At 38.0% G+C, this 17,349-nt stretch overlaps 1 protein-coding gene across 1 annotated transcript; it reads left to right on the top strand.

The window, feature by feature from the left end:
* Nucleotides 1-1,081: 1,081 nt before the first annotated feature.
* LOC135156352 (uncharacterized) lies at nucleotides 1,082-12,814 on the top strand. Its single transcript, XM_064108567.1, has 3 exons — nucleotides 1,082-1,411; nucleotides 1,884-4,171; nucleotides 9,619-12,814. The coding sequence occupies exons 2-3, from the start codon at nucleotides 1,953-1,955 to the stop codon at nucleotides 9,842-9,844; spliced, it is 2,445 nt and encodes an 814-aa protein (XP_063964637.1). The 5' UTR covers nucleotides 1,082-1,411; nucleotides 1,884-1,952; the 3' UTR covers nucleotides 9,845-12,814.
* Nucleotides 12,815-17,349: the final 4,535 nt, after the last annotated feature.

The raw sequence follows: 17,349 nt of genomic DNA on the forward strand, positions 1-17,349 counted from the left end.
TGTTGTTTTTGGCCTACCACTTCGTCTCCTGTCCCCATTAGACCCAGTGGCCTCTTTGCGTTTCAGGCTGTAGTGAACAGCATGGATACTGATCTTGAGTTTCCCGGCTATTTCTCGTATGGAGTAGCCTTCTTCAAAACTACATTTGACTGACGTGTTTCCAAAGAAAGCTGTCTTGTCTTAGCCATTTTAATTTTGTGACTGACTTCTGACAAAGAAAAACTGAATAGGCAAAATAAATGAAGGTGCACTGGAATAAGTGTAAAAAACTCTGAATAACTTTTGAATTCATGAATTTCAAATTGCACTGATGTCTACTCCACTTCCATGCATTTTCTTTAAAGAAGGATTAGGTATTTGTCAATTTCAGACGTTTTCCAGGATAAAGATGCAGATTTCCATAAATTAACTGTCTTATGAACAATACTGAGCAACAAATTCTGAGGACATCTGCTGTAACATTCACAAAATAATGGGAAGAATTTCAGAATAGAACCCCAAACAGAACAATGTTAAAAGAAGTTAGCATTTTTTAGAGAATGCCATCTTGACTGGTAGCCTGCCCTCTTTGGCAGCTGCACGTCTCTTAAGAGCTTTGAATTTGTTTGAATCAATGATAAAATGTACACAGGTGTATAGCCTTCACTTTAAAACAAAAATACAGCTGTACTACGAGGCTTAACTTCAGTAAAGTCTACCAAAGTTCGAAAAACACACACTGAAGGCAGGTGTTCCCAAACTTTTGGAGGGGAGTGTATATTTCTGCCATGAAGCTATAAAACACAGTTATAGCTTCATGCCTTTCTGCATTGCATGAATAGTCCTACATGTATGAACGGGTACATAGTCTTCCAAATTATAGACAATGAAGTAGAATTTTCACTTATTATTTTCAAAAAAATTAAAGTACGTATCTTCTTAGTATTACTCCATGAAAAAGGGGCGTGTCAGCCAAAAGGATGAGGACTATAAATTTAAATGAATTTTCCTTTTCAAACAAAGCATGGCGCTCAGTACACACATCTCGCTCAAATTGACTCAAAATGCATGCTTCTCAGTCTCAATGCTTTTCCCATTCACTATACATGTATGTGGGTGGACGCATAGAGAACACGCAGGCACTCACTTTTCCCGTCGTGCGTTTATTTTCCTGTAAGAATTCGAGAGCGGGAACAAATTTCGAGCTCGAGGAAGATTGCATTTGCAAATCACAGTTAAAAATATTGGTATGGAATTATGACGCTCGCATATCATGAAATCTCTTTCGCGTTCTCTTGGTATACCGGGGAAAAAAACTCTTAACTGGGAAACACACACCTAAGAGTTGAAGATTATTTAAAAGGAGTGACGGACCAGTTTGACGCTGGAAAATTTCTGACCATGCCTGGCAGCTAGCGTGATTTGGAAAAAGGTAAGAAAGAAGTTTATTTCTATAAAAAATAAAGTTTTGATTTTATTTAATATTAGGCCTATACATTTTCATACCAGTTTCTATAAACTTTTGTTTAGATTAATTGATGGGTCCTACGATTATGCATTATTTGCCCTATATACAAAACAGATTTATGAAGATCATTATCTTAATGAGAATTCCTTGATTATGATTTTGAATACTAGTAAAAAACAGCACAGTGGCTGCCAGTTGAGTTATGCACTTAGAATAATGTACATTGCAGAACTTGATGTGTATTAAATTTGTACCTTAAAAATCATTTAGTTTCAATCGTGCGTATTTTATTGCGGTTTCTTTCAAATAGACCCTTCTGCATGTCGTACTGTCCTTGGCCTGCGAATCGGGTCAGAAATTGGATTCTAAAAACGTGCTTGAAAATAAAATGAATGTGAATTGAAGGCATATTGTTTGTTTTCCTGTTTTATTTCAGATCTGGATTGAACGACAAACCTCACCCTGTTGTACACATATAGGCCCTATGCGGACTTAAACTGGAATCATGAAAAATAATTTGGGCGCCAGGATGGAGGCAAGTCACGTCAAACTCAACGGAATTCGACTCGACATACTGTTAATGCAAGCAAAAAATGGCGGCAAACACGTAAAAATGTACGTCTTGAAACAAGTATTCGAAGCCTTTCAAAAGGAAAAAAAATCATTTCCGAGGACTACGTTTCATAAACGCTTGAGCAGGCTACATATCACCCTAAAACCGTGCAAATTAAAAGAGATTCATCGCCTAAAATGGCTAAAAGCAGTTCCGAATCGTACCAGTAAATGTTGTCTAATTTCTCATGCAGATTTGCTAAAGCTTTGTCGGTCGTGTGGTGTAGAAACAGAGGCGTTGGAAAGCAAAAGTAAGGTCAAAACAAACATCAAATTAAAACGCAAGAAACGCAAGAAAAATGCCAAGAAACGAGAGAGGGATATAGACAGAAAATGTAAAAATTCAAATGAGTATGATTTAGAATATTCAATGTGCTCAGAAAGAATTATTAACTGTCATAAGTCGAGTGGTACAGATTATCCGAATGCTTCAAAATCCGACATAAGTTTTACCCACGGTAACTCAGTGGACAGTGATTTCCGTACACAACATGTGCGTAGCGGCAATGCAATGCACGGAGAGGCTACATGTAAACAAATGGTGAATGGCCGCTGCATTGAGTATGACAGTAGCAGCTCCACTAAAAAATCGGTGGAATTTTCGTTTTCTGAGCCTCGCTTTGGATTTCGAAAATGTGAGAGGAGAACTGTGACATTTGACATTCATTCCCAAGCATTTTCTACGGCAGACAGCTCTTTATTTGACGCCAAACGACCAAAGAACATGCGCGGAGAAGCCGAATTTGATTGTCGAGAAACTGGCGCAAACATGGATGATAATAATACAGTAGACACATGCCTTCCTATTGCATCAAATGCTAACGTAAACTGTGAGGATATTATACACAGTGAAACTAAAACGGCCGCCTCGAAAGAAAAGGAATATTTTGGATTTACTGGGCAGGAGAAAGAGGATAATTCTTGGAAATCGTTTGGCAATGTACCCGACCAAGATGCGGCCGCCATATTGGAGAATACCGAGGAAAATAGTGAAGGAGAAATACGTTTTGTGAATGGATTTCAATTTGCCGTCGCAGCTCAACAGATTCGCGTGGGGTGCAATGATTTGGAGAGCGGCAGTGACCAAGAGAGTGAATTGTCGAACTTGGAAATCAACTCGAATCTGTCTGATTTATCGGAGTTATCAGTGTCCAGTGAGTCGTTGAATTCGGAGTCAAGCAGAAACATGGGCGCTGGGGAGATTGGTAGGGGTCGGTGGCGGGCCAGGGTCGGGTCAAATTCAGACGGGGAGTCGGAATGCTCACCGAACTTGAGAGACAGTCCAGCGGACTTTTATCATGGAGCGAATCCAGGTCATAGTATTAGTATATCGCGTGGAGCTAGCTGCGGTCTACCAAGTTTACATTCGTCACTGTGTAACCCCAGTACATTATGGTCGCATCATTCGGCAATGTACGCTAAGAAAATAAGCGACTCTATGCGAGCCAAGAATGATAAATCCTTGATTATGCAGGGGCGCCATAACAATTGCATTAGGAACATTCAGCAGAAAGCTCGTGAAAATCATGAAAACGAGCGGACCACTGAACACGAGTGCGGCCGAAACTGTACGGAGGTTACCGCTGCTGAGTCGGGGGAACACCAAGACACTGTAACAGGTGCATCGGCCCTGGTGTTGAAAAAGAGCCAGAAATCGTGGCATGTCTCGCCACAAAAAGAAGGGGAGGAGACCTTAAATGGGGAGATCAAACTTGGAGAAAAAAGGAAATCGGGCATACGGACAGAAGAATGCACAGAAAGTAAATCCCTGCCTCACAAGAAAAATCACAAGAAAAAGAGAAAGAAGAAAAATACACGATGTAACTTTGACGGGGAAGGTGTAGAAAAATGTGATGTGAATGGGAATTTCGTCAAACGGGCGAAAGGTTCGGGTACGCGTCTTGTATCAGAAACCAAGCCAGAAATTTGCCATAAGAAAAAACGACACAATGCGCAACGGGAACCAAAGAAAGTGGCGGAATTAAAGCGAAAACTGGAAGCCATTTCTAACGAATTAGAACGCCTTCAGAAAAGCAAGGCGAAGAAATCGATCGGAAAGGGGGTGGTGAATTGTAAGCAAGAAAAGACACGGCGATTAAAACCGCAAGAAACCTGTAGTGACTTGACTATATCTTTTTATATATCTACATCTATATATTCTTTCCTTGTATATATTTTCATTTATATTTCAACATTCTGTATATGTATATAAATTCTTTCTTTTATTTCCAATTTCATATATTCTCACTTGTTCACGCCATGTGTATTTACTACAATACTGTACATTCACAGAGCAAGCCAACTCATTTTCTGTCCAAATCTACTTGGCAAACACATTCTTATATTGAGAAACAACCTTTCTTTTGTTCCTAGACTTGGAGCAAACATCCTTTCATTGTTCCTTGTTTATTGCAATAAACTTGCAGGTATACAACATCACTACAGAGATGCTCGCATGTTTGCTTTTCTCACAGTCTGCTTCTCTCCTCTTTGTTCTTCTCAACTGTGTTTTGTCCTCTTTTTGGCGCTTATTTCTTTGTCTCATCTTTTCTGATGTTGGTAAAAACAACTTGTTTTCTCTACCACATCATCACTCTACTCTCTGCCTTCGTCCTGTCCACTCATGCTGACCATCTCATCCAGCTGCTAGTGAGGATTGAATCAAATCTTGTGGAGGATCAGCTTATACTTAATTATTTCTCTGCATTTTCCAATCTTATTCCTTACCGTCACTTACACTCATTCGAAGTCTATATCCTCTGCATATTTAATGAGCTCATTACTTCGCGAGACATTTTGTGACATCTGTCCCTTTTTTCTAATCTATTTGAAATTGTGAAGTGTATATATTTCTATTCACGGATTTGTGCAATTTACCTGAGATTCTGAGCGGCTGGACCCCATTCTATCTTCTGGCGAGCAAGAATTAAGGTAGGACCTAACTTTTATATAAATATTAGGAGATTGTATAGCCAATTTCCTAAACTGGTGACCCCGACGTGATCCTGAATCCTTAATTTTCTTTTATCGCCCTCTATTCATTTCTCTCACTTCGCTATTCTTATTTCGCTATTTTTGTTTCCTTTCTACTTCTCAATTTTTTTTCTTTACTCTACAACATGACTACTCCTAATGTTTCCTCTACTCCTGAATCTTTCCTTTCTCCAATCGACCAACTCTCTGCGCAGGTTGACCAGCTCACAATGCAGATTCAAGCATTAACCATGCTGAAAAACCAGAGAGGGACTTGTAGTCGACAGCGCAAGTCGGTTTCACGCAGTGAGCAGCATGCAGGTGCCCAGTGCTGGTATCACTGGAAGCATGGGAGCAGTGCTCAAAAGTGCATAGGTCCTTGCTCTTTCTCGGCAAAACAGGCCCAGGGAAACGACCCCGCCAAGGAATAGCGGCGACTAACCCCCTTGGCAGCACCCAACCCAGTCGCCTTTTCTTTGTCAACGACAAGTACACTGGTACACGCTTTCTCGTCGACACAGGTGCTGAGGTGAGCATTTTCCCTCATTCAAAATTGGGAAAATCGGCTAGGGTTGACGCGACAAATATCCAACTACAAGCTGTAAATCGATCGCCAATCAAGACTTTCGGACAAAAGTCTTTCACAATTAATCTCGGTTTACGGCGTGTTTTCCGCTGGATATTTGTTGTGACAGATATACCCACGCCGATTTTGGGTGCCGATTTTCTTGACCAGTTTGGACTGTTGGTGGATATCAAACACCGCCGATTGATAGACACCACAACCACTCTTACAGTCCAGGGATGTGGTTCATATACTGGTACCATTAGCCCGATGTATGTTCAACATGACTCATCGGAGCGGTTTCACTCCATTCTCCATCAGTATCCGGATATCACACGACCGGTTTACAAGCACTCAGAAGTGAAACATACTACCACGCATCACATCCCAACTCGAGGCCTGCCCGCGGCAGCGCGCCCTCGTCGACTTGCTCCAGATCGTCAGAGAATTGCCCAGGCAGAGTTCGAGCACATGCTTGAACTTGGCATTATCCGACAATCTGAGAGCAACTGGTCAAGTCCATTGCACATGGTTCCCAAGAAAACGCCAGGGGACTGGCGGCCTTGTGGTGATTATCGCTTGCTCAACGCTCGCACGGTCCCGGATCGATACCCTATCCCACACTTGCAAGATTTCTCTTCAACTCTTGCAGGTAAGACAATTTTTTCCAAAATTGATCTCGTTAGGGCATATCATCAGATCCCAGTCGAGCCTAGCGACATTCACAAGACTGCCGTGACCACTCCATTCGGCTTATTCGAATTCGTTCAAATGCCATTCGGCCTTAGGAATGCAGCACAAACATTCCAGCGATTGATGGACACCGTCATTCGCGGCCTCCCATTTGTCTATGTTTATCTGGATGATATACTGGTAGCCAGTTCCTCTAAGGATGAACATGTGACACATCTCCGTCAGCTTTTCGATCGCCTGCAGGAGTATGGCATCATCGTCAATCCCTCGAAATGTCAGTTTGGTGCTTCATCGCTATCTTTTCTCGGACATATGGTGGACAACACCGGAATCCGCCCTCTTAGCGACAAAGTGAAAATCATCCGTGATTTTCCCGCACCTACGTCACTCACCAAACTTCGAGAATTCCTGGGATTGATAAACTTCTACAGGCGATTCATTCCTCGTTGTGCAGAGGTGCTGCAACCACTGACTGATCTGTTGAAAAACAGAACAAAAAAGAACATGCCAATTGATCTTGGAGAGAAAGAGCTTCTTGCTTTCAATCATGCTAAAGATCAATTGGCTAACTCTACTGTTCTTGTGCACCCTCGCACTGATGTTCCCTTGTGCCTACTAGTCGACGCTTCTGACGTAGGAGTTGGGGGAGCTATCCAACAACGAGTAGATGGAGTTTGGCAACCTCTGGCTTTCTTCTCTAAGAGGTTACAACCCGCTGAAACCAAATACAGCACTTTTGGTAGGGAGTTGCTTGCAGCATATCTGGGTATCAAGCACTTTCGCCATCTTCTTGAAGGTAGGTCATTTACTATCTACACTGACCACAAACCTCTTACCCATGCACTCAAGTCGAAACCGGATAGGCATTCGCCACGTGAAATCCGACAACTCGATTTCATTTCTCAGTTCACTTCTGATATACAGCACATTTCAGGTAAGGAGAACACAGCAGCAGACGCCCTCTCTCGTCTGTATATTGACAGAGTTGATTCTTCCTCAATCATAGACTTTGCGGCCATCGCAAAAGATCAGGAAGATGAAACTGAGGTGAAAGACTCCTCACTTCAACTCAAGTCAATTGCTCTCCCAGGTTCTACCACTACCATTCTGTGCGATATATCAACTGGTACTGCCAGGCCTTTGGTACCAGTCAAACATAGAAGAGCTCTCTTTGATTCCCTTCATGGACTTTCTCATCCAGGAATCAGAGCTACTCAAAAGCTCATTACAGAGCGCTTTGTTTGGCCTAGCATCAACGCTGATGTTAGGAAATGGGCCAAAACATGCCTCGAATGTCAAAAGTGTAAAGTACATCGGCACACCAAAGCACCACTTGGTACTTTCACTTCACCTGATGCACGCTTCTCTCATGTGCACATTGATCTTGTTGGCCCGCTTCCTTCATCAGAGGGTAACAATTATCTTCTTACTTGTGTTGATCGCTACACCAGATGGCCAGAAGCTATCCCTATCCCAGACATCACTGCGGAGACGGTAGCGCGAGCATTTGTGGCCAGATGGGTAGCAGTGTTTGGCGCACCTACTACCATCACAACAGACAGAGGTAGGCAATTTGAGTCAGCACTTTTCCTTTCACTCACCAACCTCCTTGGCACTAAACGCATCCGCACAACAGCATACCATCCTGCCGCAAATGGTTTAGTGGAGCGTTTTCATCGCCAACTTAAAGCCTCTCTCAAAGCTCATAACAAGGTCCGTTGGACTGAGTCACTCCCTTTAGTCTTGCTAGGTATACGCACAGCAATCAAGGCGGACATTGGATGCTCTGCAGCAGAACTAGTATTTGGGACTACAGTCACTCTACCTGCACAATTTGTAGCTCCTTCACAAATTGATTCTGCCGATGACCCATCTAACTATGCCCACAGACTAAAGAGAATGATGCGGGAATTACATCCCACTCCTACTCGAAAACAGCAAACTCGAACACAGGTACATCCTGAACTGCATTCTTCATCTCACATCTTTCTACGAGATGATGCTGTTACAAAGCCATTGCAACCTCCATACAGAGGACCCTTCCGAGTCATCCGTCGCACTGACAAGTATTTTACCATAGATTATAATGGTAAACATGAAAATGTCAGTGTCGACAGACTGAAACCGGCTTTCATCGAGCAGGAGGCTACCACTCCATTTCATCATCAAGATCCACCTGACCAAGTTCATCAACAATCCAACTCCACGGACTTGGCAGGGGATCCTGACGACAAGCATATGCCTCCCGAAATTCGTAAGACCCGTTCTGGTCGCCATGTCAGGTTTCCTGCCAAGTACGTTCAATTTTTCGGAGACGGTTGAAACATTTCTCAAAATTAACTGATGTTTCCACTCCTTTTATTTTCTTGTTTTATATAGCCAAGTTCACTTTTACTTTCCCTTGTCGATTTGTTACTACATTTCTATTCGGTACAAATCTAGGGGGGAGCTACTGTAGTGACTTGACTATATCTTTTTATATATCTACATCTATATATTCTTTCCTTGTATATATTTTCATTTATATTTCAACATTCTGTATATGTATATAAATTCTTTCTTTTATTTCCAATTTCATATATTCTCACTTGTTCACGCCATGTGTATTTACTACAATACTGTACATTCACAGAGCAAGCCAACTCATTTTCTGTCCAAATCTACTTGGCAAACACATTCTTATATTGAGAAACAACCTTTCTTTTGTTCCTAGACTTGGAGCAAACATCCTTTCATTGTTCCTTGTTTATTGCAATAAACTTGCAGGTATACAACATCACTACAGAGATGCTCGCATGTTTGCTTTTCTCACAGTCTGCTTCTCTCCTCTTTGTTCTTCTCAACTGTGTTTTGTCCTCTTTTTGGCGCTTATTTCTTTGTCTCATCTTTTCTGATGTTGGTAAAAACAACTTGTTTTCTCTACCACATCATCACTCTACTCTCTGCCTTCGTCCTGTCCACTCATGCTGACCATCTCATCCAGCTGCTAGTGAGGATTGAATCAAATCTTGTGGAGGATCAGCTTATACTTAATTATTTCTCTGCATTTTCCAATCTTATTCCTTACCGTCACTTACACTCATTCGAAGTCTATATCCTCTGCATATTTAATGAGCTCATTACTTCGCGAGACATTTTGTGACATCTGTCCCTTTTTTCTAATCTATTTGAAATTGTGAAGTGTATATATTTCTATTCACGGATTTGTGCAATTTACCTGAGATTCTGAGCGGCTGGACCCCATTCTATCTTCTGGCGAGCAAGAATTAAGGTAGGACCTAACTTTTATATAAATATTAGGAGATTGTATAGCCAATTTCCTAAAAACCAAAAGAAAGCCAAGGGGGAAACGGAAGAATAGTGGACCGGACCCCAAGATGGCTACTTTCAATATGTCCGAGTTTCTCTTATTACCCCCTTCTTTGGTTGTTGGTGATGGAGACTTGAAACCTGCATGCAGCATGGCTGTTCCAAGGGGTGTCAACCCTCCCAAATGTCACCCTGTTTGGAGATGGAAAATCGGTGGTACACCCCTTCCAAGACCGAAAAAATAGGCATAAGCCTATACCACATGGTGCTATTACTACGAGGTGAACAAAAATGTTTTCCATCTTGATATTATATGTTCTATGTGAAATGTATTTTCGGCTAAAGATGAGGGATCATGAACTATTCAGTGACTGCCATTTCAATTTTATATTGTACAAACATTGCAAATCATTTAGTGGCAAAATCGTGTAAAATAACCAGAGTAATGTGTCTTTAACATGTTCATCAAGAATTGACGTAATATGCACTGGTCAATTGCAAAGATTTGATGCAATTGTCTCCAAAAATATTTAAAAGTTTACATTATTGCATTGCAGGTTTATACCAAAGAGAGTTTGAATCATGGAATGAAACTCGCCATTTTCAATGATATTTGGTTTGTATTCCATGACATTAATGATTAAACAATTACGAATACATGTATATGGTAATCTCGATAAATTTCTTGTCAAGTTTGGGTTGGAATTAAAAGAGCGAGACGTTAGTGGAACTGGAAATTATGATTGAAAGTGTGAAACGGCAATGTTATTTTGGTTCTACATTATGTGTAATAATATTACATCCACATGCGAACATGTATTACTACACACATCTACGTGTATGGTAAAGAGTTTGAATTGTGTTGAAATTACATTATAACAGAAAAGGCCTGTATGATCAGTTTGCTTACATGTGTACATGAATGATCTAAATCGGTATCGTTTAGTTATTGAATTTTATGACGCGTGGACACAGGGAGAACTTCCATTTTTAGGATTATTCCATTATGTACGATATGTACAAAGTTTGTGATGAAATATGCAAAGAAGTTTTTTTTTTATGAATGGCGGTTATTTGAAAAAGCTCATGATCCTAGCCATTTTGTTATATGAGCAGAGAATCAGCGAGATTTGTTGTACTACTGTATTTTTTGCAGGGATCATTTTTTTTCTTTCTTCCTGTTATAAATATATTCCGAAAGGAATAAGAGTGAAATATGATATCATTTTCCAAGTATTATTTCAAACTATCACAATTCACAAACTAGGATTTTTGTAATAAAAATGTTGAAATTTGTGCTCGCTCTCAACTTCTTATTAATTTTATGCGTTTCGCCATATCGAGCCCCCTCAAAATTTTTGGATCATTAATACGCCACTGCCTATACATGTACACTTCCTTGCCCATTTGGCAAGCTTCATGCAGGCGGGCAAGTCTTATTGTTATGTATACAGTCATTTCTATGCTCGTCTGTGTAAAACTGCCGGAAATATTTTTTGTAATGTTTTCGGGAACATCAAAATGTATTTTGTTAAATCAGAAATTTATCTGGAGCTGTATGACACTTTAAAAATAGTATTACACAGAAATATTTGCATTAGAAAAGGATCGGATTATCTTTCTATGTCAGATCTCAATATATTTTTTTGCTGTTAATCTACCCTAATTGGTTACCGATGTAAAGTTACGCTGAATTGTAAATCTTCAAGTGTAACATTGAAATTACATGTATTTTGGAAGAAAAATGAATTGTTTGAGCCATTTTTACAGACTGTATCAGTTACAAGGATAAACGTAACAAGACGTGTTATATAAGCTCTGAACCTCTTTCTGGCCTATATATCTCTTCTACCTCAGTCTTATTTCTAACCCTTATCTCTCTTTCTCCTTTCCTCATATATACATTTTCACTTGCTTTGAAAAAAATAGGATTCGTAAAGAAATCCGATGGGTGAAATATTGTCCGACCAAATTATTGATGAACATGGTAAAGATTGACAGACAATAATCCATTATAAAATTATTGTTAAACCTACCGAATTTCGGCTGGTTTCTATCATATTTTTGTCGGACATATATATTCACATGTCTGCTACTATGCAGTAGTTGACTGGACTTTTGGAAAGAAATTAAACAACTCAAATGTTGGTTGAGTCGACCAACTGTTAGATTAAAAAGAAAGAATCATAATTCATTTTGCATTCAATTATTTTTTACCAAACAGTGGTGATTGGTTAATTAAAACATTTCTAAGATTTGTAGGTGCTGCATACTGATAAAAAAAACCGTCACAAATCGCATATGTATAAGTATCGATTGTAGTATATGTATATATAAACTATTATTTCTTTAATTTTATTTTGGATAATTTCACACATTCATGTTGCATTGATAGGCCAATATATACAGGATATATATATTTTACTTCAGAAAATGACATTCCTAAAATCAACTATATGCTGCAACATGCACGCAACCTCCTGTCTAGAGTTTAGCCCGGGGAGTTTAGATGAATAATTATACCGTTAACTTAATTTTGTTAATAAATTACTTGATATTGGACGTAAGGCTATCCATGTTTATGATGTTGTTATGAACAATCCTTCTTTCCGACGAGGCTTCCATTATTTCTCAAAGAATATAAAGTGTCATTCACATTCATGCATTTGACATTTTAATCATTAAATGCATTAAGACCAGTTAATGCCTGAATAGTGAATAGCGGGCTCCCATATTGTATCGTTCACTGCCTTTTCTGTCTGTATAATGTTATACATGTAACTTTGAAAACTCAGTATAACGAAGTCACCCCGACTTTTTACACCACCCCTAAAGAAGATAGATCAGGGGCCCGTTGCAGAAAGAGTTGCGTTTAACGCAAGTAAAAAAATCAATCGCAAGTCCCAAATGCGCGCTGTTGATTGGTTGAAAATCAAGTTGCGCATGATTTTTAGAGTTGCGATTGATTGCAACTCTTTCTGCAACGGGCCCCTGCTTGGCCCCTTCCGCCCGCCACTGGAAAATAAGAAGTACATGTATGGAAAGGATATCAGCTTGTGATTATGAAAAGAGGTTACATCAGGAACATTCATCATTCATGTCATTTTTTATCATTTTTATTGATATTTTATTATTGTCAACCTCTTTTAGCACCAACAAAAAATGTACATTAATTCGAGTACCTTGTCATTAAAGGATATTGGAAAATGTAACAACTGGCTTATCCATGTTTCTCATGAACATTATTTTCGAGTGTTTCCTTATGAGCCAAGAATGAAAGACCAAGTATACATTAGACCATTGTCGATTTTTCATTATTACTTCGGGATTCGCATTTACAATGTACGTTGTAAATTCTCAGGGACTTTACGAGGACAGAAATCATTTAGATATCTGTTATGAAAAGCTATAGCAGTTGGTTTGGACATGCAGCCATAAGATCAGTTATCATTGATCATGGTGATTGAAAAATTTAAGATTTTAGCAGCACGGTTTTGCATTCTATCATACTTCATGGAATATAAAAAAAGTATCGATGAAAAACAAAAAATATAGGAAACTGTCAAATGTTTTCGAAGAAATACAGCTGTACGTGTATTTTTCTCTTAAAAATGCTTCAGGTAAAAAAAAAATAAAAAATCAATTTCAAGAGCGGATGTGATGACGATATAGCACATATGCAATTGTATTTTTTACTTTGACATTACTTGTAGATATTGTGATTTATCATGATTGTTTTTCAATAAAAACAAAATCATAAAAAAATATATTGACTTAGTCGGGTTTAATATTTCATGTAACATCGCAAAATGCATGATGTAACACACCATGTCCATCATCACGTTTTTATTTGGTATTGACCACCGTAACGGATTTACGTTTTAGATTTGTAATACAGAAGATTTACCAAAACTTGTTCGACAAAACAAAACGCCGAATGACACCCAAGCTGATAAAAAACAGAGTTGAGTTTCACTTTTTATAACTTGTTCGGGAGTGACGCAAGACGCATGTATATGCAAATGAGGGAGTCATCAAATATTCCTCCAATGATTGATAAAAGCTGATTTGATTCCTTATGGAATATGCTGTGTCATCATTATTCAGCTTAATAACTAATTTATTACGAAAGCAATAAAACAAAAAGTTATAAACTTCGAATATGATGAACAACAGAATTGCTCTCATGTGCATGTACATGTAACCTTTTTTCCAGAATAAGCGAAATTCAAAACGTCATCCGATTCCAAATGTGATTTAAATTTCAAGTTTGATGGTTCCCTTTATATTCAAATCAACTCGTTGATTGGACTGGGACTGGACTTAGTATTAAGAATGACATCAAGACCGCATGCATCATCAATGTGTAACACCAATTGGCAAGGTTTACTCTGGTGTATAAGCATGGACCATAATATTGTAAAATGCTCTGTGTGGCCTTGGATGTACACTGGTGTAACACAGTGTTCTAGTGCCGTTCAGAGTGTTCCCCGATAAGACAGAGTGTACATGCATGAGTGGACATGTATTTCGTTATTTAAAGGTCAAGTCCACTCCAACAAATAGTTGATTCGAATAAAGAGAAAAATCCAACAAGCACAACACTGAAAATTTCATCAAAATCGGATGTAAAATAAGAAAGTTATGACATTTTGAAGTTTCGCTTAATTTCACAAAACAGTTATATGGTCGGTATGCAAATGAGGAGACTGATGATGTCATCCACTCACTATTTCTTTTGTATTTTATTATAAGAAATATGAAATATTCTAATTTTCTCCCCATTGTCAAGTGAAACAATGATTAATTTCTCCATGAACATGTGGAATAAGCATTGTGTAATACTATATGGTTCAGTCAAGTCGGTCCTTATCGTCAAATATGTAAAAAATGAAATATTGTATAATTTAAACAATAAAAACAAAAGAAATAGTGAGTGAAGGACATCATCAATTTTCTCATTTGCATGTCACTTATTGTGCATTGGTGAAAAATATGCAAAACTTTAAAATGTCATAACTTTCTTATTTTACATCCGATTTTGATGAAATTTTCAGCGTTATGCTAGTTTGATTTTTCTCTATTTACTCAAGTAAACATTTTTCTTGGGTGGACTTGCCCTTTAATCTTTTACAGATATGCTGTTCACTTTCCAGGCTCCAAAATGTGATAAAGAGAGTCAAATAAACACCAAAATGACGTGGTTCAGGTTGTGCGGTGCCTTGACATTGTGAAAAAGCATATATAGAGGGATGCACTATATATATTCATCTTCCACTCCATTTGATATTTGAAGAAAAAAAACATGAAAATTATGAGCTTGTTATTTTGCTGTTCGAAAACTTGTATTGGTTGCATGATTACCCCCGCGCGGCAATTTGCATGTCCAAATTGGTAGAGTAACAACATTTTATTATTATTATTATTATTACTTATTATTTGTACTGCGCTTTTCCCATTAGGCCCAAAGCGCTTACAATGAATTAATTAAATGTAATATTCTAAAAACTACAAAGTACGAAAGAGATGAGTTTTTAATGACTTTTTGAAAATTGCTAATGTTGGAGACTGTCTAATTATTAGTGGCAGGTCGTTCCAGGATTTTGAACACCAAACACATACATTGAGAAATAAAGAAGGTTATTAAATATTCATGACCAAGGCAATTGAAGGAAATAAAAGGAAATAATTTGAGTACAAGTTCTCAAAGAAAACACTCGACGCTGAATTGCAGTCATGATTATTGCAGACAGTGCTCTTATTGCATTAAATAGGGAGGAAATGTTATTGGAAACCGTACGGTTACAGATGTTCATTCAAAACCTGTATCTTTCTGTACATGTACAGTATTGCTCGGAATAAAGTTGACACCCTTCCGAGGGGTCACGCATCTACCGCGAGACAGGCGTGAACCAAAAAATTACCACCAGCCGATTTCGCGCGTGAAATTCACGCGTCAATTTCACGCATGCAGCTGGCAGAAGAGAGGCCCAATGCTCACGTAAAACACGAGATTTTTTTAGATTTGATCTCTATTTGTCCATGTAGTTTGCGCCTCAACTCTAGGCACTTTTTGGTCAAAACACGACGCAATCCCGTCGGTTTACTGACGGATGGTCTATTATCACTTGGTCTAATCATCAGATGGGCTAACAACATTCGGGCTAAACCCACTTAGTCCAATTCTCTTTTAATTCACCATCCCGTCATTTGCACTTCAAGATACTCAACCCGATAGACAGCGGGTTGAAAATCCTAAATTCCCAATAGACAGCCGGTTGAAAAACTGCCTCAAGCGCGCGCATCAGACGAGTCCCCGCTAGAAATCCATGTGCCCAGCTCCTGACCGAGTGACCCAGTTATAGTTACATCTTTGGCTTAAAGGACGAGTAGATTATCTTTCCACTGTTTATTTATGGAGCTAGCTCCATGGTTTATTTTTCAGTGTTTATGTTATCAAAGACGTCTTCCGTTTAAAGGACAAGTCTTGCTTTTTATGCAGGTTCCCTCATATTTCACTCTTTTAAATTGTCTTTAATTCCAAATCGCTATTTTCTTTAATTTGAATTAATTGTTATGCTTTGTCTGATTTATATTCTCATAAGTTTTCTGATATTGTTTTCATAATTTTGTTTGTACTTGTGAAATATGTAAAATCAAGTCAAATCAAGTAGATAATCTTTTTTTATCTTTTATTTTTTATCTTTTGTTCTTCAATTCTGTAATTTTAATCAGGTACGTATTTCATTCAAAAGAACGAGTATTTTCATCATTTTTTATCTATCATTCAAAGAAGAAGATTCGCTTTCCATCATTTTCTGTTCATTGTTTTTTTTTTTTTTAATCAGTAATACATCGTTCATTTAAAGGACGAGTTGATTTGCTAACCATCATTTTCTGTTTATCAATTCTTTTTTTTTTTTCAATTTCCTCACGTCTTTTAATCAAAGATTCGCTTTCCATCATTTTTCTGTTCATAAATTTTTTATTTTATCAGTTACGTCGTTCATTCAAAGGACGAGTAGATTTGCTTACCATCATTTTTCTGTTCATTGATTGACCCTTTTTTTCATTTAATCAGTTACGACGTTAATTCAAAGGACGAGTATAATTCAGATTTGAGTTTTATTATGAAGTTATGAAATAGAGATTTAGAATCAAGTTAGAATTAATCATAGTAATAGAACATTTAAATAAAAAACACAACCTATGAGATATGAAATCCATTAAGAATGGAACAGATATTACTAGATTTTCTAACCATCATTTTCGGTTCATCAATATTCTGTGTGTTTTTTTTTTCATCACTGACGACTTTTATTCAAAGATTCGCTTTCTATATCATTTTCTGTTCATTAATTCTGTATTTTTGTTTTATCAGTTAATTACGTCGTTCATTCAAAGGACGAGTAGATGCGTTTTTCATCATTTCTGTTCATCATTATTCTGGTTTTTTGTTCATCACTTACGTCTTTTATTCAAAGAAGATTCGCTTTCATTCATTTTTTTGTTCAATTCTGTATATTTTATCAGTTACATCGTTCATTGCAAGAACGAGTTGAATCCCTTTCCATCATTTTTCTGTTCATTGATTGACCCTTTTTTCATTCAATCACTTACGACGTTAATTCTAAGGACGAGTATAATTCAGATTTGAGTTTTATTATAAACTTATGAAATAGAGATTTAGAATCAAGTTAGAATTAACCATAGTTATAGAACATTTAAATAAAAAAAACCACAACCTATG

This window comes from Lytechinus pictus, chromosome 13 (genome assembly GCF_037042905.1).
Source record: "Lytechinus pictus isolate F3 Inbred chromosome 13, Lp3.0, whole genome shotgun sequence".
NCBI classification, from domain to species: Eukaryota; Metazoa; Echinodermata; class Echinoidea; order Temnopleuroida; family Toxopneustidae; genus Lytechinus; species Lytechinus pictus.

Coding starts and splice junctions, on each gene's coding strand:
- LOC135156352 (XM_064108567.1), top strand. CDS start 1,953: ATGAAAAATAATTTGGGCGCCAGGATGGAGGCAAGTCACGTCAAACTC. Junction 4,172..9,618: donor CGATTAAAACCGCAAGAAAC/CTGTAGTGACTT, acceptor TTTCCTAAAAAC/CAAAAGAAAGCCAAGGGGGA.